This window comes from Physella acuta, unplaced genomic scaffold (assembly GCF_028476545.2).
Source record: "Physella acuta isolate Inbredline_101_S28 unplaced genomic scaffold, ASM2847654v3 ptg001833l, whole genome shotgun sequence".
Lineage (NCBI taxonomy): Eukaryota > Metazoa > Mollusca > Gastropoda > Physidae > Physella > Physella acuta.
The window spans coordinates 128231-152616 of record NW_026733342.1 but is presented as its reverse complement, the minus strand read 5'-3'; the positions used below and the strand labels follow the sequence as shown (position 1 = coordinate 152616).

General features: G+C 36.1%; 1 protein-coding gene across 2 annotated transcripts in view; it reads right to left on the bottom strand.

Annotated features, from left to right (window-relative positions):
• Positions 1 to 6938: 6938 nt before the first annotated feature.
• Positions 6939 to 24386, bottom strand: part of LOC131930738 (eIF-2-alpha kinase GCN2) — a 65106-nt gene continuing 47658 nt past the window's right edge. For both annotated transcript variants that reach the window (XM_059287336.1, XM_059287338.1), the window contains exons 35-43: positions 23867 to 23974; positions 22163 to 22300; positions 21513 to 21602; positions 21198 to 21292; positions 18952 to 19156; positions 10813 to 10923; positions 9830 to 9879; positions 9518 to 9586; positions 6939 to 8357 (exon numbers count right to left, since the gene is read on the bottom strand). In XM_059287336.1, the coding sequence (XP_059143319.1) occupies positions 8300 to 8357; positions 9518 to 9586; positions 9830 to 9879; positions 10813 to 10923; positions 18952 to 19156; positions 21198 to 21292; positions 21513 to 21602; positions 22163 to 22300; positions 23867 to 23974 (924 nt within the window). In that variant the 3' untranslated portion in view covers positions 6939 to 8299. The remainder of the gene's footprint in view (positions 8358 to 9517; positions 9587 to 9829; positions 9880 to 10812; positions 10924 to 18951; positions 19157 to 21197; positions 21293 to 21512; positions 21603 to 22162; positions 22301 to 23866; positions 23975 to 24386) is intronic.

Sequence of the window (24386 nt, the reverse complement as noted above, 5' to 3'; positions counted from 1 at the left end):
CCCCCCTGGCTGGTGGTTATAACTTTGTTTTATATTTGTTTCATTTTTCACTACTGACCATCCAATTACCGTATATATGGGTTTATGCGATATCGCTCTCTTAGTTTTTGTACTTTAAGTTTATAATTTAGATATGGCTGCTATGCCACCTTAAAAAAACGCCTTGTATAGTCATATTGTTACTAGCTACATACCCGTGCTCCGCCACGGTTAATCTTTTTTAAAATGTACCAACTTGGGAACAGAACAAAACAAAACACAAACACAACACAAACACGACACAAACACAACACAAACACAACATGAACACGACACAACACAAACACGACACTAACCACAACACAAACATAACACAACACAATACAACACAAAAAACACAAACACAACACAAACACAATGCAAACACAAACGCAAAAAAAACCATAACGCTTTCCTAGGCGTCCTGGTCCAGAGAGAGCCTTTACGGCATTCTCTAGAAGTCTAATTTCATCCGTTTTAATAACATCGAAAAAAAAAAAAAAATTTTTTTTTCATAAAAAACGTTTAAAAAAAATATCGAATGTAATAATGCACTAAAAAGGGGTAAATAAATTATACACTCAGAGGCGTATCCAGGTTTTCGTTGTAGGGGGAGCGAAAAGAGCAAAAAAAGGCGCCGAATTTTTAACACGTTCCATATACGTGTATTATATATATATATATATATATATATATATATATATATATATATTATATATATATATATATATATATATAATATATATATATATGGATATATATATATATATATATATGTATATATATATATATATATATATATATATATATATATATATATATATATATATATATATATATATATATATATATATAATTAACACTATTCGTGTTTACAAAATGTTTTTGTCTATAATCATAATTTAGAATATCTTCATCATAAATGCTAAAGTATTACAGCATAATGAAAGTTTTTAAAATCAGAGTTGGTATAAAACCACGCTTTTCGATATAATAGAAAAACATTCGGAAAAGCAGCCTACATTTAACTATATACCGGTCTTTTAGTTTAGATCAAATATTTTTTTAATTAACTACTGCTTCTTTGTGTTCTTTAAAGATCATTTTCTTAACATAGTAATAGGTATGGGTTAGATCACTGTATTGATCACACACCTTTTTACTGGTAATTGTAAAAACAATATTCACAGAGTTTTACGTTTAAAAAGCTAATTTTCTGGCGGCATGGTACTTTGGTACATAATTTCGCGTTTTTCTACATGTATTCAACAGATCAGTTCGGGGTGGGTTGGGGTTGGGGTGGGACTGGGGGGGGGGGTTCAACTTCATTCACCACTGTCCGTTCACTTTAGGTCAATTATCCAACCCAGTGTATACCTAGGTGTGACATTAATATCGCTCTACACAATTGTGGTGGTGAGGTGTGTGTGTGGGGGGGGGGGGGGGGAGATAACCAACTCAGAGTGAACATAGCGTCAGTTTTTAGATGACTGTTTTAAACATACATATATATTACACAAATATATATTACACAAATATATATTACACAAATATATATTACACAAATATATATTACAGAAATAGATTTAAATAAGTAGCAGTTGTATTATGACAATATTTTTTTACAGAGGGGTCCATGGGGGAGGGGGGGGGGGGGTTGTAACTGTTTCATATAATTTGTAATCGTAATCACTATCGCCCAAACTGTAAGAATACTACTACTTCATCGTGATGACGTTGTTGACCTAGTCAAAATTTCCCCACCACTACGTTGCTCATAAGTAAATTTAAATAGAGGTGCCATATCAGTTCTATTTGTTTCTGTATTGTAATTTTTAAAAATTAATCACACGATTCAAACTGTATATATAAGTAATTATGTGTGAAGTTTTATGTATAACATTTTCTATTTGAATTATTCGTAAGCAAATACATTATACAGTTGCCTTAAACTTAACACCCCTCTTGCCAAGTGGTACTACCGTATAGGTTTTTTAAACATTGCAATGTATCGTAATGGTTATTTTTAGAATAGCAAACTGATGCAGCTGTTAATACGTGTTGTAAACGTAGACACTACTAGACCAGTACAATAATGCTTAACTGCTGCATGAAAAGAAATATTGTGATTTACATAGATGTGCCGACCAAAAATATTTTTTAACAAATATCATTGTTTAAAACTAAGTTTAAAAGTTTCCAAAAAGGCGCCACTTTGCTGAAAATGGCCAGAGGGGGAGCGGCCGCTCCCCCTGCTCCCCCCTGCGTACGCTACTGTATACACTATAAAGAAAAGCGTGGTTCATATGAAGAGATAGTGTGGTCAGACACTATGCCTAGCCGCCTTTACTTTCACTAACGCGAGTTAAGTACCCATCACCCGGCCTACTGACTTGAACCCGGATTCGAACTCGAGGCTTACGGGTTAGCAGTCCAGCTCTCTACCGCTTGACCACTCTGTCCCTTCTTTTCTTTATAGTTATTTAAAGTGTATAACTTATTTTCTCCTTTTTAGAGTATTATTACATGAAAGTATGTTTTTGAAACGTTTTTTTTATGAACTTTTTTAGTACTTTCCATGTTTTTATTTATAATAGAGTTACATGACTAAAAACCATTATTGAACGTGATGACACGTGTGGAGTAGTTGGATAGGACTGCCTACTAATTTGGTCAAATTTTTTATTAATTCATAAAAATTACTCAGGCGATCAATTAAGTCAAAATAAATGTCATGATGCATTGTTTCATGTCTTGACCCACGTACCAATTACGAACCGTATTTGTCAGTTAGAAGTGCCTGCCATTTTGATCTAGACAGACAGACTGACGAGGTAGTGAGTTAAATAAAAGCTTGTAAAAATAGTGATTTTGATAGACTATAGACTAATTAGATTAATATTTTTCTGTTTTAATTATGAACCTTAACATAAAATAATCAATGCGGTAGTTATTTAAAAAATTAACTTAAATTAGTGAGTGAGTTCAATTTCTTTTTGAATTACCTCCCCTGGCATAATTATAAAATATTTTAATTAATTAGTTTTTTCGACCATACTGTTATTAAAATGTATCCCACTTTTCAAGAAATCTAATCGAAAATAGTATTGCAATTGATCAGTTTAATATAATATAGCAATGTGCGTTTATTTAATATTTTCTTCACGTTATGGAAAAGTGTAAAAACTGTGTCAATTATACAAAAAATGTTAGTCGTTATATAAACAAACCCTTCTCCAATGGTAATAAAAAGACAATGTGGTGCAGTTTAAAAGTAGTGCGTGGTACGATATTTACTTTTATGGTTCCAGAATCTATAGCAATGACGGACTGACACACTACCTAGCTGCTTATATCAGGGGCGGAACTACAGTGCCGCCAGACCCCGCAATGCAAGGGGGCACGCCATTTAGGGGCCCAAAGCGGACCATAGTTAAAAAAAAAATTCTTGCAGTTTTGAATAGATGGTTGTTTTGTACAAAAGACACCATCCCACGCTTTTGTATATTCTTTTTCCATTTGTTTTTAAACCACTGTGAAAGCCGAGTCCTCTTTCTCCTACAATCAAACTTATCAAAGATAAGCAAACGTTCAAACCACTTCCATGACTTATTTTCCTTTATTTAAATAGTCAAATAAGGGTGCTCATAAGCTCAATTTAATATATTTCTACTAAACAAATTAAAAAGCAATTACTTCTCTTAATTATTATTTTTTTTATAAAGTACATACTTAAGAATGACATTGTTTAAAAAGGAAATGTATTTAAAATTAATAATATAAATACAAAAAGACATACACATAAACATAACCATTACTTATACAAAGCTTCATGTTTTATATTTTTTGACCGAATAGAGGTTAAGAGGTTTTATAGCATAGATAAAATAAAACTGATTTTCACAAAAAACACTAATGCACTTACACTAACGACATTATGTTGTAATTTGTTTTAATTGAAACTTTTTTTTCCAAACCCGAACAGGCCAGCAATGAGTTCCTATGTTATTGTTTTGTGTTTATGTTTAAATATATATATATATATATATATATATATATAAATAAATATATATATATATATATATATATATATATATTTGTATATGGGGTGGGCCTAAAATGTGTTTACGGGGTGGCCTTTTTTTTCTAGTTCCGATACTGGCTTATATTATACATTTTAAAAATGTATACGTTTTGATTACAAATGTTTCGTTTTGTTTGTTTTTACTGATTAAGTTTTTTTTTAAATTTTTATCGCGTGTTTTCACAGATTAAGTTTTTGAGGGCATTTGGAGAAGTATTAAAAAGACCAAACACTTTGACGGATGTCAAGTTTAAGTATCGCGACAGTCGAACCATCGGTTCTAAAGTGTTAAAAGAAATTGATAAACTAAAAGCAGTATCTGTGAATAGTGGCTTGCTACTGAATGTTGATTTACCTGTACCAGGGCAAGATTACTTTTAAATTATTTGTATGGAAAAAAACACACCAAAATATGTCATTTTATAATACAAAAACAAATAATAGGCCTACAGAAACATTGTTGTATTTTAAACAGTTTTTAATTCATTGATCAGTTGTTTAAATAGCTCTTTTTCATTTGTATTAAATATTCAGTAATTAAAAAGAAAAGTTATCTTTTTAAATAACAATAGAAATATGTTACTCATTATGTTTTAACTACTTTTTTTCATTACGTCAATGTTATTAGCTGTATTACTCAAATTAAAATTATTTATAGAAATGTATTTTCTATAATTTTAGCTGTTTTCAAGCATGTTATGAGACAGGGGCCATCCTCTTAGCAAAATACATTATGAAAGGACAAACTTTGTTCATTTTTAAAATTGATAGCTAATTTAAATTTAAAAAAAAATCTAAATTAAGTTTTTAAATTTGCAGAATTATTATTGATTTTACAAATACATATTAGTAAACGTTAATTTAGGACTTTTGACACAATTAAAGTGTTAATTAAATGAACTTACACATTAAGACTACACATTTGTTTAACCACATGTATCAATGAAATGAAAAAAAAAACCTGCACTCTTATAAATGTTTAATTTGTAAACAACAGCTTCACCAGTGATTTCATTTGATTATATACACACTACACAGCCAAATTGAGAAGTATTTATGAACATAAATGTACCATCTACCATGACAAAAATTTGTTTATGTTATGAATTTGGTCTTTGTGACAGCATAGGAGCAGAATGTTCCATGTAAATATATCTCCATTTTGAAAGCAGCATCAAAGGCACAATAGCAACACGTCACCAACACTAAGCTGAATTACTTTAATACTGATTGATGCTCAGGTGACAAGACAATTAAAACATGTTAGCTGTAGATTAAGACAAGGAGATGAATTTGAGCTTATCGCAACAGGCACATGAAAACTGATGAACTATTGTAAAAATAACAACCAAATATTGAGATATTTAAGGAAAATAAAATTAATACAGTAACATATAATTAAAGTCAGAAATTTAACTCAGACTAGGATTTTAGGACGTTTTAAATTACCACAAACAATAGTATAGTGATTTAGTAGTAATGTAGTTGTACCATAGCAGTAATGTAATAGTACCATAGTAGTAATGTAGTGGTGCTATAGCAGTAATGTAAAAGTACTATAGTGGTAATGTAATAGTACCATAGCAGTAATGTAAAAGTACTATAGTAGTAATGTAGTGGTGCTATAGCAATAATGAAGTAGTTCTATAAAAACACAAACTACCTGCGTGGTGGCTGGCCTACCATTAACAAAAACCAGAGTTTCTTCCAGTTCGCCCCCCCCCCCCCCCCCCAACGAAATGAAATTTATATAATTTATATAGAAAGTATATACTTTTAACAGTGTCCGCCCCCCCCCCCCCCCTCAAAGATTTCAAGTGAAATTCAAGTGAAACACTGACAAAAACAGGTTGCAAAAATGGTTACAAAAATAGCAATTCTCAAGCTGACTTTTTTATAAGCTGAAACCAAAGTTCCTCCATTCAGTCTCATAGTTACCATGCATAACCTCAGCTTTTTACTTCGTGTGTCATACAACAGTTTCAACACACATGACATTTTTACTACAATATCAAAATAGAGCTTTAGATATTTAAGAACTATGAATGGGTTGAAAATATTGGAGGAAGTGAGGAAAATATGTAAAAAAAAATATGTTTTAAAGCTAAAGGATTAAGATAAACATGTAGTGAGACATCAGCTAGACCTGAGCCTACAGTCAGAGAAACAGTGGGCATCAAGTTACAAAACTACAAGGCCATCCAAGTCTAGTCTTTTGGTGAACTCAAAATTTAAAACATCAAAAAATGTTTAAAAACTGGCCATCAGAAGTTAATTCTATGACATCTACTTACTTGGAACAAAACAATTTTAAAATGTCTGAAAGAATTTCGAGTCATCAGCAAGCAAAGTTTACAACATGTGAAAAAAAAAAAAATTAAAGTTTATACACTACAATAACAAATGAACATTTATCTTTTACAAATTTTGATGTCCACACTGCAGGTGGAGGGGGTAAGAAAAAAAAAATCAACATTTGTGACCCATGTGGTCTAAGGTGATGGGAGTCCACTTTTATTGCCATTAAAAAATAAGCTACACAAGGTATTGGTTCATATGGGAAAAAAATCATGAAAATATACAAAAATGCACATCAAATACTTGTACCTTTAGAACATTTAAAAAGAATTTCTTAAAACATTCTGTAGTCTAGGTTTGATATGTAATATCAGTTATTACCAACCTATATTAAATACCAACATTACATGATATTTATTTGTATATTTAAGGGTCAGCCAAACTTTTCAGTGTCTCCACATTAGAGGGGGGGGGGGGGGGGGGGGGGGGGATGGGGTTGCCTAAATGGACACATGTGGTCAGGAAGAGGGGGGGGGGGGGGCAGGCATATTTCTGAAAGTTTAAATTTTTATAAGGACATCATAAACAGGTAGGTGACCCATAACACTAAAAAATACTAACTTAAGTGAGATGAGCATAGATTTGTACACTATGCACAAAACAACAGGAAAAACATCATTGTCTATTTACATAAAATTTCAACAACAATAATAAAAAAAATGTAATGCCATAAAATATGTATTAATGCAGTGGGTTCATTTGTTGTGATCCAATTAGTCAGCTGAGCTTCAGTTAAATCTACAGGTTTTTGTACACAGCATACCCAACCTAGCCAGATGCTAAGTCTAATATAGTTTAGCAACTGCCTAGTGAGATCAGTCCACAATAAAGATGTAAAAGTCAAGTCCCCCCCACCAAACCTGATGGTCTATGGAGCAAGTGATGTAGAGTTCTTTTTCTGCGACCTCAACATATGAAGGGATAGTGTGGTCAGCATTATGCTCAGCAGTATTTACTTTCCCTAAAGTGAGTTAGGTACCCATCAGAGCTGGGTTGACTCAGGGACTGTATACTGGTTTGAACCCGGAATTTGAACTCGAGGCTTACGGGTTGGCAGTCTAACTCTCTACCGCTTAGGCCACTCCCGTCCCCTACAACAAAGATGCCACGCTGTATTTACAATTCCTCTGGCTGAAGCCAAACCTGAGGGCTGGGGGGGGGGGGGGGTATGAGCTGATACATAAAAAAATACTTTGTGATATATTAAGTACAAGGAAATACAAAATGTTTTGGCTCTATTTATATTGTCAGCAAAAGATCTAGTGAGCTGGACTGAAATTGTGATTCATATCTTATTGCTTTCAGACACACAAGATTTATTCAAATGTATTCTTGTTTCTGACTTGGCATATGAAGGGATAGTGTAGTCAGAACTATGCCCAGCTGCCTTTACTTCCCTAACATGAGTTAGATACCCATTCAAACTGGATGAACCCGGATTTAAACTTGTGACTTTTGGGTTAGCAGTCTAGCACACACAGTCTCACTATTGTGTGCAGGGACTATTATCTGTGGGGTATTTGTTTAGAGTAATGTAAAATACATTAACAGTTATATAAAGTGCATATAGAATAATAGAGGATGTCATTCTAGCTATCAATATAATCGATTTTAAATAATTTGAATTACTTAAGCTACAACATTTAAAACAAATTGTTTTTAAACAAACTTTTAACATAAACTAAATAGATCTAGAAATTTTTAACGTGATATGGAAGAACAAAACTTGCTCTCCTAAATAGAAAGCCCAGCAGTAAAAAAATTACACAACATAAAACTATTGGCAAACATTTAGCATTGCCTACATAACCATTAACCAACTGTGTTGGGCTGACTATGCTACAAGAGCAGACGTAAGGTTTCCTCTTTTATGCTGTAGAGCAGAATAAAATTGCACCTGGAAAATAAATATTTCACATCAATCAGGAATAATTCACATCAATCAGGAATAATTTTGAGTTAAAAGTTTTCACAAAATAAAATAAATATTTAGTTGAGTTAATACAAAATGTTTTAAGATGTTAAAACCTCAACGGGTAAATGCCCTTTTTCTTCTTCTTCTTCTTCTTCGTTCTTAATTTTTAGTGTTGGAAGGGATCGAGCCTTATCTGCCAGATGGTTTGAACTCGAGACTTTTTTCGAATTTATCAACCATGTGCTTTTGCCGACTCGACCACGCCTCCATCACAATTAAGGATACGTGTCAACTGGTTATGCGCCATTGAGGCCATTGACTCCGATTTCAGCCTGCTTTTCTTTTTGGATTTGTTTCCATAGCCTTTGTCCAACCAAGAACAAACTACAAGGCAGCAGTTGTTTGATTTTGGAGTTGTCTCTCCTAGAAGAGTGGCTAACCCCAGCTAACGAGCCTCATCTGCCCAAGGGTTCGAACTCGAGACTTTTCGGTTTAGCAACCATGAGCTTAACCAACTCGACCACGCCGACCCTCCTACTTGTTCAAATAAATTCAATTTTTGAGAAAGTGACAAGTAAGGCACAATACAATATCATATACAGCATTTTCTGCTGGTATCTACAGCAATCCAAACCAAGGGCTTGCGCAGGATAAAAGACATCCACTGGCCTAAAACCATCTCTAATGATAGACTTCTAGAAGAGATGGAAATGGAAGTGGTTTCCAAAAAAAAAAAAGAAGATGGTGATGGATGGGACACATCCTAAGAATAAATCCAGAAATTGCAGGATAAATGCTAAACTGGACGCCTCAACGAAAAAGAAAACATGGAAGGCCAAAGGGAGACATGGAGGTGCACAGGAGGGAAGCAGCTGGCAGAGGCAGGACTGTCATGGGGGACTGCCAGGAAAATTGCCAGAGACCAAAAAAGTGGAGGAAGCTTTCTGTGGCGGTGCAATGTGTCTTGGGTATAAAAAGGAAAAGATGGTGATGATCTATAGCAAGTCAATTGTAGTAAGACTAGCAAAGTAATTAATAGTAATAGCTGAAACCAGCTTTTTAAAGGTAGCCTATCATATTGAGACTAGCAAACCAACCCACAGGAAAAAATACATCCCACCCGCTAAGCACTCAACACTTACTTCTTTTTAAACTTGAGATCATGGATGGTGTCAAACACTTCAACTAGATATTTACGCAGCTTTGGTAACCTGAGATATAACAATTAAAATCTCAAGTAAAACACAAAAAAGAAGATTCCATAATTACACCTTATTTAAAAGCTACACATAGAATTTCTAACCAAAATTAAGGTTTGTGCTGGTTATATATTTAAGTTATTTTAACAATTATTTTTTAAAATGTCAAAATGATTATTATTTTCAATTAAAAATTTCGTTACTTAGTTAAAGTATAGAAACTTTCTGACAAACTCTCCTTAAGTCAACACTCACTTCTCCATGATAAGCTTGATGCTGGTTTCAAATGCTGCTTCATCTGTGAGCTAATTGGCAGATAATAAAATATGATTTAAAAAATCAATGTAATATTCAACTCTAGTCATAGTGGGATGATCAGTAGCCTACAATTCTCACACCAAAAATCTAATAAAATTATGTTATTAACTATAAGTTCAAATTCATATTTGATTTAGTGAACTTGTTTAAATTATGCTAAGAAGAAGTTTTTTTGTGTGTAGTTTAATTTATTTAAATTTTAAAAATGAGTGATAGAAAAACCCAGCACCTCTAATATCTATCTAGCTATGCATGGAGCAACAATGCTCTAAGGGGTCATCCATAAATGATTTTTTTGATGATTTTTACCTTCCCCCTCCGTCACACGTCACAAAAAGCCAGACCACCCCCCTTAAAATGACGTTACACCTCAGCCTACAACCCCCCTCAAAATTGCAGTTGAATTTTTTTTAAACATCAATATTTTTCAAAAATTTTGTCTGAACTAGAGTATTTTAATCAATACCTATTACAATTTATTAAAACAGTTTTTTAAAATGCAAAATAATGTCTAAAATTCGTTTTCTAACATTGCTTTTTTATAATGCAAAAGTGTGACGTCGCACCATCTGAACCTCCCCTCCTCCTCATCACACACCGTCACAAAATTACGGACCCCCCTCCCCCCTACGAGTGTAACGTCATTTATGGACAACCCTTAAGTAGAGCCCAAAAGTTATGAATTTGGATCCCAGACGAGTTGGTAGGACATACAAGTACTAGACCTAGTACAAGTCCAACCATCTAAGATCTGTACCTGACTCACATTAAGGAAAGTCAAGTCAGCTGGTCGTATCACTGACCACACTATCCAGAAACTGATGATCTCTACTTCACCTGTCCTATGTACCATCTGCTCTGTGTGGGTAACTTTACAAATTCATTCTATTATGTGTATGGATATTTTAACAACAAATTACCTCAATATAAGCTTGAATTATTTTAATACTGGACACAGGTAACTCTAAGGCCACAATGTCCACATTTTTATCTGGCAGCCATGGGAACTGGGATGACACTTTGCTGACAATCTGTCATCAGCACAAGTAAAAAACAATTATTCAAAAAAATATTACCAGTATTAGTAAATTATTTATATAAAAGCTGACATAGAGACAAAATACACTGACTATTATTCCGATTGCACCAATTAATTACAGAAGTTAATTATATACATTAGTGATACCCCAAAATAAAGAAAAAACCATAGCGCGTATTTATCAATGATCTCTATGTAAAGAAATCTGAGAATTTTAAAAATCTCGATAAGAGAAACAAAAAAAGTTTTAAGACGAAGAAAACTATTTTAAAACTTTAAATCCCCCCCCCCCCCACATGGAGTCATTAATTTTCAGTAAAAAATTATTCAATTACCAACATTTTACAAATAATTTGATTAAATATCCGGTTGAGTGTCTAAATGCCAACAAAATTAAGGCACTGCCGACATGCAGTACTGACAGAAGTTTTCATGCTTCACCAGGAAAAAACTTTTCTACATTAAGAAAGTGATGCTATAGTTGAACCCTTACCGTAACCGATACAGGAACCCTAATCCTAGCCTTAATCCTAACACTAACATCAGTACTGACAGAAGTTTTCATGCTTCACCAGGAAAAAACTTTTCTACATTAAGAAAGTGATGCTATAGTTGAACCCTTACCGTAACCGATACAGGAACCCTAATCCTAGCCTTAATCCTAACACTAACATCAGTACTGACAGAAGTTTTCATGCTTCACCAGGAAAAAACTTTTCTACATTAAGAAAGTGATGCTATAGTTGAACCCTTACCGTAACCGATACAGGAACCCTAATCCTAGCCTTAATCCTAACACTAACATCAGTACTGACAGAAGTTTTCATGCTTCACCAGGAAAAAACTTTTCTACATTAAGAAAGTGATGCTATAGTTGAACCCTTACCGTAACCGATACAGGAACCCTAATCCTAGCCTTAATCCTAACACTAACATCAGTACTGACAGAAGTTTTCATGCTTCACCAGGAAAAAACTTTTCTACATTAAGAAAGTGATGCTATAGTTGAACCCTTACCGTAACCGATACAGGAACCCTAATCCTAGCCTTAATCCTAACACTAACATCAGTACTGACAGAAGTTTTCATGCTTCACCAGGAAAAAACTTTTCTACATTAAGAAAGTGATGCTATAGTTGAACCCTTACCGTAACCGATACAGGAACCCTAATCCTAGCCTTAATCCTAACACTAACATCAGTACTGACAGAAGTTTTCATGCTTCACCAGGAAAAAACTTTTCTACATTAAGAAAGTGATGCTATAGTTGAACCCTTACCGTAACCGATACAGGAACCCTAATCCTAGCCTTAATCCTAACACTAACATCAGTACTGACAGAAGTTTTCATGCTTCACCAGGAAAAAACTTTTCTACATTAAGAAAGTGATGCTATAGTTGAACCCTTACCGTAACCGATACAGGAACCCTAATCCTAGCCTTAATCCTAACACTAACATCAGTACTGACAGAAGTTTTCATGCTTCACCAGGAAAAAACTTTTCTACATTAAGAAAGTGATGCTATAGTTGAACCCTTACCGTAACCGATACAGGAACCCTAATCCTAGCCTTAATCCTAACACTAACATCAGTACTGACAGAAGTTTTCATGCTTCACCAGGAAAAAACTTTTCTACATTAAGAAAGTGATGCTATAGTTGAACCCTTACCGTAACCGATACAGGAACCCTAATCCTAGCCTTAATCCTAACACTAACATCAGTACTGACAGAAGTTTTCATGCTTCACCAGGAAAAAACTTTTCTACATTAAGAAAGTGATGCTATAGTTGAACCCTTACCGTAACCGATACAGGAACCCTAATCCTAGCCTTAATCCTAACACTAACATCAGTACTGACAGAAGTTTTCATGCTTCACCAGGAAAAAACTTTTCTACATTAAGAAAGTGATGCTATAGTTGAACCCTTACCGTAACCGATACAGGAACCCTAATCCTAGCCTTAATCCTAACACTAACATCAGTACTGACAGAAGTTTTCATGCTTCACCAGGAAAAAACTTTTCTACATTAAGAAAGTGATGCTATAGTTGAACCCTTACCGTAACCGATACAGGAACCCTAATCCTAGCCTTAATCCTAACACTAACATCAGTACTGACAGAAGTTTTCATGCTTCACCAGGAAAAAACTTTTCTACATTAAGAAAGTGATGCTATAGTTGAACCCTTACCGTAACCGATACAGGAACCCTAATCCTAGCCTTAATCCTAACACTAACATCAGTACTGACAGAAGTTTTCATGCTTCACCAGGAAAAAACTTTTCTACATTAAGAAAGTGATGCTATAGTTGAACCCTTACCGTAACCGATACAGGAACCCTAATCCTAGCCTTAATCCTAACACTAACATCAGTACTGACAGAAGTTTTCATGCTTCACCAGGAAAAAACTTTTCTACATTAAGAAAGTGATGCTATAGTTGAACCCTTACCGTAACCGATACAGAAACCCTAATCCTAGCCTTAATCCTAACACTAACATCAGTACTGACAGAAGTTTTCATGCTTCACCAGGAAAAAACTTTTCTACATTAAGAAAGTGATGCTATAGTTGAACCCTTACCGTAACCGATACAGGAACCCTAATCCTAGCCTTAATCCTAACACTAACATCAGTACTGACAGAAGTTTTCATGCTTCACCAGGAAAAAACTTTTCTACATTAAGAAAGTGATGCTATAGTTGAACCCTTACCGTAACCGATACAGGAACCCTAATCCTAGCCTTAATCCTAACACTAACATCAGTACTGACAGAAGTTTTCATGCTTCACCAGGAAAAAACTTTTCTACATTAAGAAAGTGATGCTATAGTTGAACCCTTACCGTAACCGATACAGGAACCCTAATCCTAGCCTTAATCCTAACACTAACATCAGTACTGACAGAAGTTTTCATGCTTCACCAGGAAAAAACTTTTCTACATTAAGAAAGTGATGCTATAGTTGAACCCTTACCGTAACCGATACAGGAACCCTAATCCTAGCCTTAATCCTAACACTAACATCAGTACTGACAGAAGTTTTCATGCTTCACCAGGAAAAAACTTTTCTACATTAAGAAAGTGATGCTATAGTTGAACCCTTACCGTAACCGATACAGGAACCCTAATCCTAGCCTTAATCCTAACACTAACATCAGTACTGACAGAAGTTTTCATGCTTCACCAGGAAAAAACTTTTCTACATTAAGAAAGTGATGCTATAGTTGAACCCTTACCGTAACCGATACAGGAACCCTAATCCTAGCCTTAATCCTAACACTAACATCAGTACTGACAGAAGTTTTCATGCTTCACCAGGAAAAAACTTTTCTACATTAAGAAAGTGATGCTATAGTTGAACCCTTACCGTAACCGATACAGGAACCCTAATCCTAGCCTTAATCCTAACACTAACATCAGTACTGACAGAAGTTTTCATGCTTCACCAGGAAAAAACTTTTCTACATTAAGAAAGTGATGCTATAGTTGAACCCTTACCGTAACCGATACAGGAACCCTAATCCTAGCCTTAATCCTAACACTAACATCAGTACTGACAGAAGTTTTCATGCTTCACCAGGAAAAAACTTTTCTACATTAAGAAAGTGATGCTATAGTTGAACCCTTACCGTAACCGATACAGGAACCCTAATCCTAGCCTTAATCCTAACACTAACATCAGTACTGACAGAAGTTTTCATGCTTCACCAGGAAAAAACTTTTCTACATTAAGAAAGTGATGCTATAGTTGAACCCTTACCGTAACCGATACAGAAACCCTAATCCTAGCCTTAATCCTAACACTAACATCAGTACTGACAGAAGTTTTCATGCTTCACCAGGAAAAAACTTTTCTACATTAAGAAAGTGATGCTATAGTTGAACCCTTACCGTAACCGATACAGGAACCCTAATCCTAGCCTTAATCCTAACACTAACATCAGTACTGACAGAAGTTTTCATGCTTCACCAGGAAAAAACTTTTCTACATTAAGAAAGTGATGCTATAGTTGAACCCTTACCGTAACCGATACAGGAACCCTAATCCTAGCCTTAATCCTAACACTAACATCAGTACTGACAGAAGTTTTCATGCTTCACCAGGAAAAAACTTTTCTACATTAAGAAAGTGATGCTATAGTTGAACCCTTACCGTAACCGATACAGGAACCCTAATCCTAGCCTTAATCCTAACACTAACATCAGTACTGACAGAAGTTTTCATGCTTCACCAGGAAAAAACTTTTCTACATTAAGAAAGTGATGCTATAGTTGAACCCTTACCGTAACCGATACAGGAACCCTAATCCTAGCCTTAATCCTAACACTAACATCAGTACTGACAGAAGTTTTCATGCTTCACCAGGAAAAAACTTTTCTACATTAAGAAAGTGATGCTATAGTTGAACCCTTACCGTAACCGATACAGGAACCCTAATCCTAGCCTTAATCCTAACACTAACATCAGTACTGACAGAAGTTTTCATGCTTCACCAGGAAAAAACTTTTCTACATTAAGAAAGTGATGCTATAGTTGAACCCTTACCGTAACCGATACAGGAACCCTAATCCTAGCCTTAATCCTAACACTAACATCAGTACTGACAGAAGTTTTCATGCTTCACCAGGAAAAAACTTTTCTACATTAAGAAAGTGATGCTATAGTTGAACCCTTACCGTAACCGATACAGAAACCCTAATCCTAGCCTTAATCCTAACACTAACATCAGTACTGACAGAAGTTTTCATGCTTCACCAGGAAAAAACTTTTCTACATTAAGAAAGTGATGCTATAGTTGAACCCTTACCGTAACCGATACAGGAACCCTAATCCTAGCCTTAATCCTAACACTAACATCAGTACTGACAGAAGTTTTCATGCTTCACCAGGAAAAAACTTTTCTACATTAAGAAAGTGATGCTATAGTTGAACCCTTACCGTAACCGATACAGGAACCCTAATCCTAGCCTTAATCCTAACACTAACATCAGTACTGACAGAAGTTTTCATGCTTCACCAGGAAAAAACTTTTCTACATTAAGAAAGTGATGCTATAGTTGAACCCTTACCGTAACCGATACAGGAACCCTAATCCTAGCCTTCATCCTAACACTAACATCAGTACTGACAGAAGTTTTCATGCTTCACCAGGAAAAAACTTTTCTACATTAAGAAAGTGATGCTATAGTTGAACCCTTACCGTAACCGATACAGGAACCCTAATCCTAGCCTTAATCCTAACACTAACATCAGTACTGACAGAAGTTTTCATGCTTCACCAGGAAAAAACTTTTCTACATTAAGAAAGTGATGCTATAGTTGAACCCTTACCGTAACCGATACAGGAACCCTAATCCTAGCCTTAATCCTAACACTAACATCAGTACTGACAGAAGTTTTCATGCTTCACCAGGAAAAAACTTTTCTACATTAAGAAAGTGATGCTATAGTTGAACCCTTACCGTAACCGATACAGGAACCCTAATCCTAGCCTTAATCCTAACACTAACATCAGTACTGACAGAAGTTTTCATGCTTCACCAGGAAAAAACTTTTCTACATTAAGAAAGTGATGCTATAGTTGAACCCTTACCGTAACCGATACAGGAACCCTAATCCTAGCCTTAATCCTAACACTAACATCAGTACTGACAGAAGTTTTCATGCTTCACCAGGAAAAAACTTTTCTACATTAAGAAAGTGATGCTATAGTTGAACCCTTACCGTAACCGATACAGGAACCCTAATCCTAGCCTTAATCCTAACACTAACATCAGTACTGACAGAAGTTTTCATGCTTCACCAGGAAAAAACTTTTCTACATTAAGAAAGTGATGCTATAGTTGAACCCTTACCGTAACCGATACAGGAACCCTAATCCTAGCCTTAATCCTAACACTAACATCAGTACTGACAGAAGTTTTCATGCTTCACCAGGAAAAAACTTTTCTACATTAAGAAAGTGATGCTATAGTTGAACCCTTACCGTAACCGATACAGGAACCCTAATCCTAGCCTTAATCCTAACACTAACATCAGTACTGACAGAAGTTTTCATGCTTCACCAGGAAAAAACTTTTCTACATTAAGAAAGTGATGCTATAGTTGAACCCTTACCGTAACCGATACAGGAACCCTAATCCTAGCCTTAATCCTAACACTAACATCAGTACTGACAGAAGTTTTCATGCTTCACCAGGAAAAAACTTTTCTACATTAAGAAAGTGATGCTATAGTTGAACCCTTACCGTAACCGATACAGGAACCCTAATCCTAGCCTTAATCCTAACACTAACATCAGTACTGACAGAAGTTTTCATGCTTCACCAGGAAAAAACTTTTCTACATTAAGAAAGTGATGCTATAGTTGAACCCTTACCGTAACCGATACAGGAACCCTAATCCTAGCCTTAATCCTAACACTAACATCAGTACTGACAGAAGTTTTCATGCTTCACCAGGAAAAAACTTTTCTACATTAAGAAAGTGATGCTATAGTTGAACCCTTACCGTAACCGATACAGGAACCCTAATCCTAGCCTTAATCCTAACACTAACATCAGTACTGACAGAAGTTTTCATGCTTCACCAGGAAAAAACTTTTCTACATTAAGAAAGTGATGCTATAGTTGAACCCTTACCGTAACCGATACAGGAACCCTAATCCTAGCCTTAATCCTAACACTAACATCAGTACTGACAGAAGTTTTCATGCTTCACCAGGAAAAAACTTTTCTACATTAAGAAAGTGATGCTATAGTTGAACCCTTACCGTAACCGATACAGGAACCCTAATCCTAGCCTTAATCCTAACACTAACATCAGTACTGACAGAAGTTTTCATGCTTCACCAGGAAAAAACTTTTCTACATTAAGAAAGTGATGCTATAGTTGAACCCTTACCGTAACCGATACAGGAACCCTAATCCTAGCCTTAATCCTAACACTAACATCAGTACTGACAGAAGTTTTCATGCTTCACCAGGAAAAAACTTTTCTACATTAAGAAAGTGATGCTATAGTTGAACCCTTACCGTAACCGATACAGGAACCCTAATCCTAGCCTTAATCCTAACACTAACATCAGTACTGACAGAAGTTTTCATGCTTCACCAGGAAAAAACTTTTCTACATTAAGAAAGTGATGCTATAGTTGAACCCTTACCGTAACCGATACAGGAACCCTAATCCTAGCCTTAATCCTAACACTAACATCAGTACTGACAGAAGTTTTCATGCTTCACCAGGAAAAAACTTTTCTACATTAAGAAAGTGATGCTATAGTTGAACCCTTACCGTAACCGATACAGAAACCCTAATCCTAGCCTTAATCCTAACACTAACATCAGTACTGACAGAAGTTTTCATGCTTCACCAGGAAAAAACTTTTCTACATTAAGAAAGTGATGCTATAGTTGAACCCTTACCGTAACCGATACAGGAACCCTAATCCTAGCCTTAATCCTAACACTAACATCAGTACTGACAGAAGTTTTCATGCTTCACCAGGAAAAAACTTTTCTACATTAAGAAAGTGATGCTATAGTTGAACCCTTACCGTAACCGATACAGGAACCCTAATCCTAGCCTTAATCCTAACACTAACATCAGTACTGACAGAAGTTTTCATGCTTCACCAGGAAAAAACTTTTCTACATTAAGAAAGTGATGCTATAGTTGAACCCTTACCGTAACCGATACAGGAACCCTAATCCTAGCCTTAATCCTAACACTAACATCAGTACTGACAGAAGTTTTCATGCTTCACCAGGAAAAAACTTTTCTACATTAAGAAAGTGATGCTATAGTTGAACCCTTACCGTAACCGATACAGGAACCCTAATCCTAGCCTTAATCCTAACACTAACATCAGTACTGACAGAAGTTTTCATGCTTCACCAGGAAAAAACTTTTCTACATTAAGAAAGTGATGCTACAGTTGGACCGTAACCGATTCGGGAACCCTAATCCTAGCCTTAATCCTAACATTAACATTAACATCAGTACTGACCAAAGTTTCATGTCTGCGCTTGACCAAGAAAAAACTTTTCTTGTTGTCCTGAGCTAAGAATGTGATGTTACAGTTGAAGGTGGCCCCGTTGCTGTTGGCCACGCCCATGTTGACGGAGCTGATGTTGTGACTAGTGTCTCCGTAGCCCTGGTTCTCCTTGATGTTGGCCCTCTGGGGGGCGAACTGGACCACATCTGAGGAATCTCTGCAAGGGAGGGAAGTCAGTTTAACACAACTGATGAGAGTAATGGAGGAAGGGAGGGAAGTCAGTTTAACACAATTGATGAGAGTAATGGAGGAAGGGAGGGAAGTCAGTTTAACACAATTGATAGGGGAGGGAACTCAGTTTAACACAATTGATAGGGGAGGGAAGTCAGTTTAACACAATTGATAGGGGAGGGAAGTCAGTTTAACACAATTGATAGGGGAGGGAAGTCAGTTTAACACAATTGATAGGGGAGGGAACTCAGTTTAACACAAATGATAGGGGAGGGAACTCAGTTTAACACAAATGATAGGGGAGGGAAGTCAGTTTAACACAATTGATAGGGGAGGGAAGTCAGTTTAACACAATTGATAGGGGAGGGAAGTCAGTTTAACACAATTGATAGGGGAGGGAAGTCAGTTTAACACAATTGATAGGGGAGGGAAGTCAGTTTAACACAATTGATAGGGGAGGGAAGTCAGTTTAACACAATTGATGAGAGTAATGGAGGAAGGGAGGGAACTCAGTTTAACACAAATGATAGGGGAGGGAACTCAGTTTAACACAAATGATAGGGGAGGGAAGTCAGTTTAACACAATTGATAGGGGAGGGAAGTCAGTTTAACACAATTGACAGAGTTTGGTAGAAGGGAGCTTTGGTTAGAAACTTTTTTTTATTGAACTTCACTCCTAATAAATTTTTAAAAACTTGATCAACTGTTGGTTGTTGAGTCATCAATACATTTTTTGACAATTTTTACCCCCCCCCCCCATTTTCTTAGTGTCACAAACAGCCAGTCCCCCCCCCCCCCCTTAATGATGTCAACCTCAGCAAAAACCCTCTCTAACAAGATTATAGTCTCAGTGTTTTACAAACATCAATTTCTTTCAAAAATATTTACTGAGCTTGGTCAACATTGAGTATAATAATCAATCCCTATTACAATTTACAAAAAAAACACTTTTTTAAAAAAAATGCGAACTAACTTCTAAAAATAAGTTTCTAAAATTACTTATTAAAATGTCGCACTTTCTGCACCCCCTCCCCCCTGTTTATCACATATTGTGACAACTTCTGGAACACCACTTTAGGAGTGTGATGTAATTTATGGATGCCCCCTAGGGTACACATTTTTATAGTTTAAACACTGATATCTTCAGCTACTTAAAATTATTTTCTCAATTAAGAAAAATAATTTCCGTAAATAAAATACTTAAAAAAAACTTTTTAAAAAACCACGTTTTTCTTGTGGACTAAAAAGTAGAAAATAAATTTTTCTTTTGTGCTTCCTCGAGCTGTGCAGATTCTTGTGATGACTGACAAAAAACGTGGGTACGTTCACCATCAAATTTCCTGACATTTTATTTTCTCCTTTTTAGTCCGTTGCTACACATGAAAAACGTGGTTTTTAAAAAAGTTTTTTATATAGTTTATTTTCTACTTTATCTAATGACTTGATTAAGTATGACTTGACTAAGTGTTTATAAATACACGGACTAAAAATCTTGAGCGACCAGGATTCGAACCTGGGTTGTCGCGGCCACAACGCGAAGTACTAACCACTATACGATCACGGCCTGCGCGCTCACATCGATTGGGGCCGAAGTAACTGTGTCAATAGGCCTCCAGTCTTGTCGGTATCTTTAGAAATCATGTCCTCAATTTTATGGTCCTTGGGGCGTAATTAAATTAAGCTAATTACGGTCTCTAATTGCTAGTTTTTATGATTGCATCTGAAATTGTTAGGCGAAAGTAGCCTGCATGCCAAATTTTAGATCTCTAGAGCAATCAGAAGTGGGCTAATTTTCGATGTCAATTTTAACAACAAACAAACAAACAAACAAACAAACGCGAAGCTGAGTTAATAAAAACGTGTTAAAAAAAGAAAAAAAAAGACATCTGTAAAAAAAAAAAAAAGATTTTTAAAACTTGCATTAAAATATAATTTAGGCATGCAGAAATAAAGAATGCAAGGGCAGACAATCTGTGTACTCATGTGTATTCAGCCTAGCCCAAACTACATAAAAATAAAGTACTCACACTCTGTCAGTCCCTGACCTCTTGTGTTTCTGTAGGTACTCAACCAGGTCATGAATGTAAACAGCTTTGTCTGTCATTGTTTGTAGTGAGTGGACCTGTTCAAACAGATAAACACACACGTGTCTTACAATAGACCAACACACCTGTCTTACAACAGTCCAACACACCTGTCTTACAATAGTCCAACACACCTGTGTGAAGTGTATACCAACACACCTGTCTATAAATCAACACACCATTGTAACAACCAAAGGTTTTTCTGAATGTTACAAACAAACAAACAAACAAACAAACAACCAAATATACTAGTTTTACCTTAACCCTAGATGAAGATTCACTCTCCTTTAGTATGACAATAAATGAGATTCCTTTATTTCTACAATTGTCTTGTAGCTGATCAAAATCCTGATATGAATTAGGTAAAATAAACACAAATTAAAAGTTTATATACATATGCATCATACAGTTTCAATGACAGTTAAAAAAAAATTTAAAATTGTAAATAATAAGCTCGGATTATCAATTTAAAAATAATTGTAGGTTATCAGGCACAATTAAAAAAAATAATCAGTTATTCAAATTAAATTATGATTATATGTAAGAACCTCATGGTATAAAGGACTTGTCTTTAACCCTATCAACCCTTAACTCCTCAACCTAAAATCCCTGTGCCCCTGAGCTAATTGTACACCGTACAGAATCCCGTTTAAAAAATGAAGACTACCAATTTAACAAGAATAATTTTATGATTTTAATTAACATTGAGTCTAATAGGGGTGTAGGAAAAACGACTTCTTCCCTAAACTTATCTCAATACAACTTTTTCTGAAAACCCACCTCTGTCTTATCAAACAAGACTTCTGCCCTAAACTTCTCTATACAACTTTTTCTAAAAACCCACCTCTGTCTTATCAAACAAGACTTCTGCCCTAAACTTCTCAATACAACTTTTTCTAAAAACCCACCTCTGTCTTATCAAACAAGACTTCTGCCCTAAACCCTGCTGCCCACAGGTCTCTGGCCACAGAGAGTTTTTCCCTGACCATCAGATGATGACCCAGGGTACATATAATCACATCACAGGGAGATAAATCTTGCTGGATCTGTAAAGTAACATACAAGGGAGATAAGTTAGTCTGGTGAATAATTATAAATTAATACAATCGACAGAGAAAAAAAATATATAGGGGAAAAAATGTAAAAAATAAATAATTAAGTTAAATGAAACACTTAAGGGTTCTAGTAAATAATCTCCTGGTTCATCTCAAAATAAATGTAAAATTAAGTTCTAAAGATTTTATTTTTTGAAACTGCTCCTGTTTAATTGTCAAAGTTTAAGATGTATGAAATATAGATATCTTTTCAGTGACCTTTGCACAGGAGGTCATTCTATAAATAGCACTATTCCCAGCAATAATTTCTTTCACTCAGAGTAGTGTGAACTTGGGGACATCCTACAAGCTTGAGTCAATGAACTGAACCTCAGACAATAGAGCTCCTCACCACTCAACCTAAATGCTTCATGATAAAGTAAAGATTCCTCTTTAGACTTAGCAATCCAAACTCGAGACCTTTGGGATAGCAGTCAAACACTCTACCATTTGACCATGCCGTCCCTTTGTTTGCTCAATACATTCTTGTATTGACCTGACCAGACCCAACAAAGTGACCCGACCCAACAAACTGACCTGACCCAACAAACTGACCAGACCCAACAAACTGACCAGACTGACCAGACCCAACAGACTTACCAACAAACTGACCTGACCCAACAAACAGACCCGACCCAACAAACTGACCAGACCCAACAAACTGACCCGACCCAACAAACTGACCCGACCCAACAAACTGACCCGACCCAACAAACTGACAAGACCCAACAAACTGACCTGACCCAACAAACTGACCTGACCCAACAAACTGACCCGACCCAACAGACTGAGCAACAAACTGACCCGACCCAACAAACTGACCAGACCCAACAAACTGACCCGACCCAACAAACTGACCAGACCCAACAAACTGACCCCACCTAACAAACTGACCCGGCCCAACAAACAGACCAGACCCAACAAACTGACCAGACCCAACAAACTGACCCCACCCAACAAACTGACCTGACCCAACAAACTGACCCCACCTAACAAACTGACCCGGCCCAACAAACTGACCCGGCCCAACAAACTGACCCGACCCAACAAACTGACCCCACCTAACAAACTGACCCGGCCCAACAAACTGACCCGACCCAACAAACTGACCCCACCTAACAAACTGACCCGGCCCAACAAACAGACCAGACCCAACAAACTGACCAGACCCAACAAACTGACCCCACCCAACAAACTGACCTGACCCAACAAACTGACCCCACCTAACAAACTGACCCCACCTAACAAACTGACCCGGCCCAACAAACTGACCCGGCCCAACAAACTGACCCGACCCAACAAACTGACCCCACCTAACAAACTGACCCGACCCAACAAACTGACCCCACCTAACAAACTGACCCGGCCCAACAAACTGACCCGACCCAACAAACTGACCAGACCCAACAAACTGACCAACAAACTGACCAGACCCAACAAACTGACCAGACCCAACAAACTGACCAGACCCAACAAACTGACCAGACCCAACAAACAGACCCGACCCAACAAACAGACCTGCTCATCCTCAGCAGCCACAGCCGCCAATCTCTCAAAGGACAGACTGACACCCACACCATGGACATGGACGTGGTCAGTGTGGTGGAGACTTGTGAACTTCTCTATCTGTAAGAAAAGCAACAACAGTCAAGTGTGAACACCAATACAACAACAAAATCTGAACAACAATACAACAACAGTCAAGTGTCAACACCAATACAATAACAAAATCTGAACAACAATACAACAACAGTCAAGTGTCGACACCAAGACATGCATGTCAATAAATATACATAAATATAAATAAACAAAACTTTTTTCATGGTTATGACTAAATTGTATAACTTTTAACCAAATGTTTTAAATCAGTGGTTCTTAACCTTTTTGGAGGTACTGAACCCCCATCTATGAATTGGGTATGTATCTTGACCTCAGCCGACCTCCTGAGACTTATTCATTGAACCCCTGGGGTTTGATCAAACCCAGGTTAAGAACCACTGTTTTAATTAGATAAGTATCAATGGAATAAAATGACAAT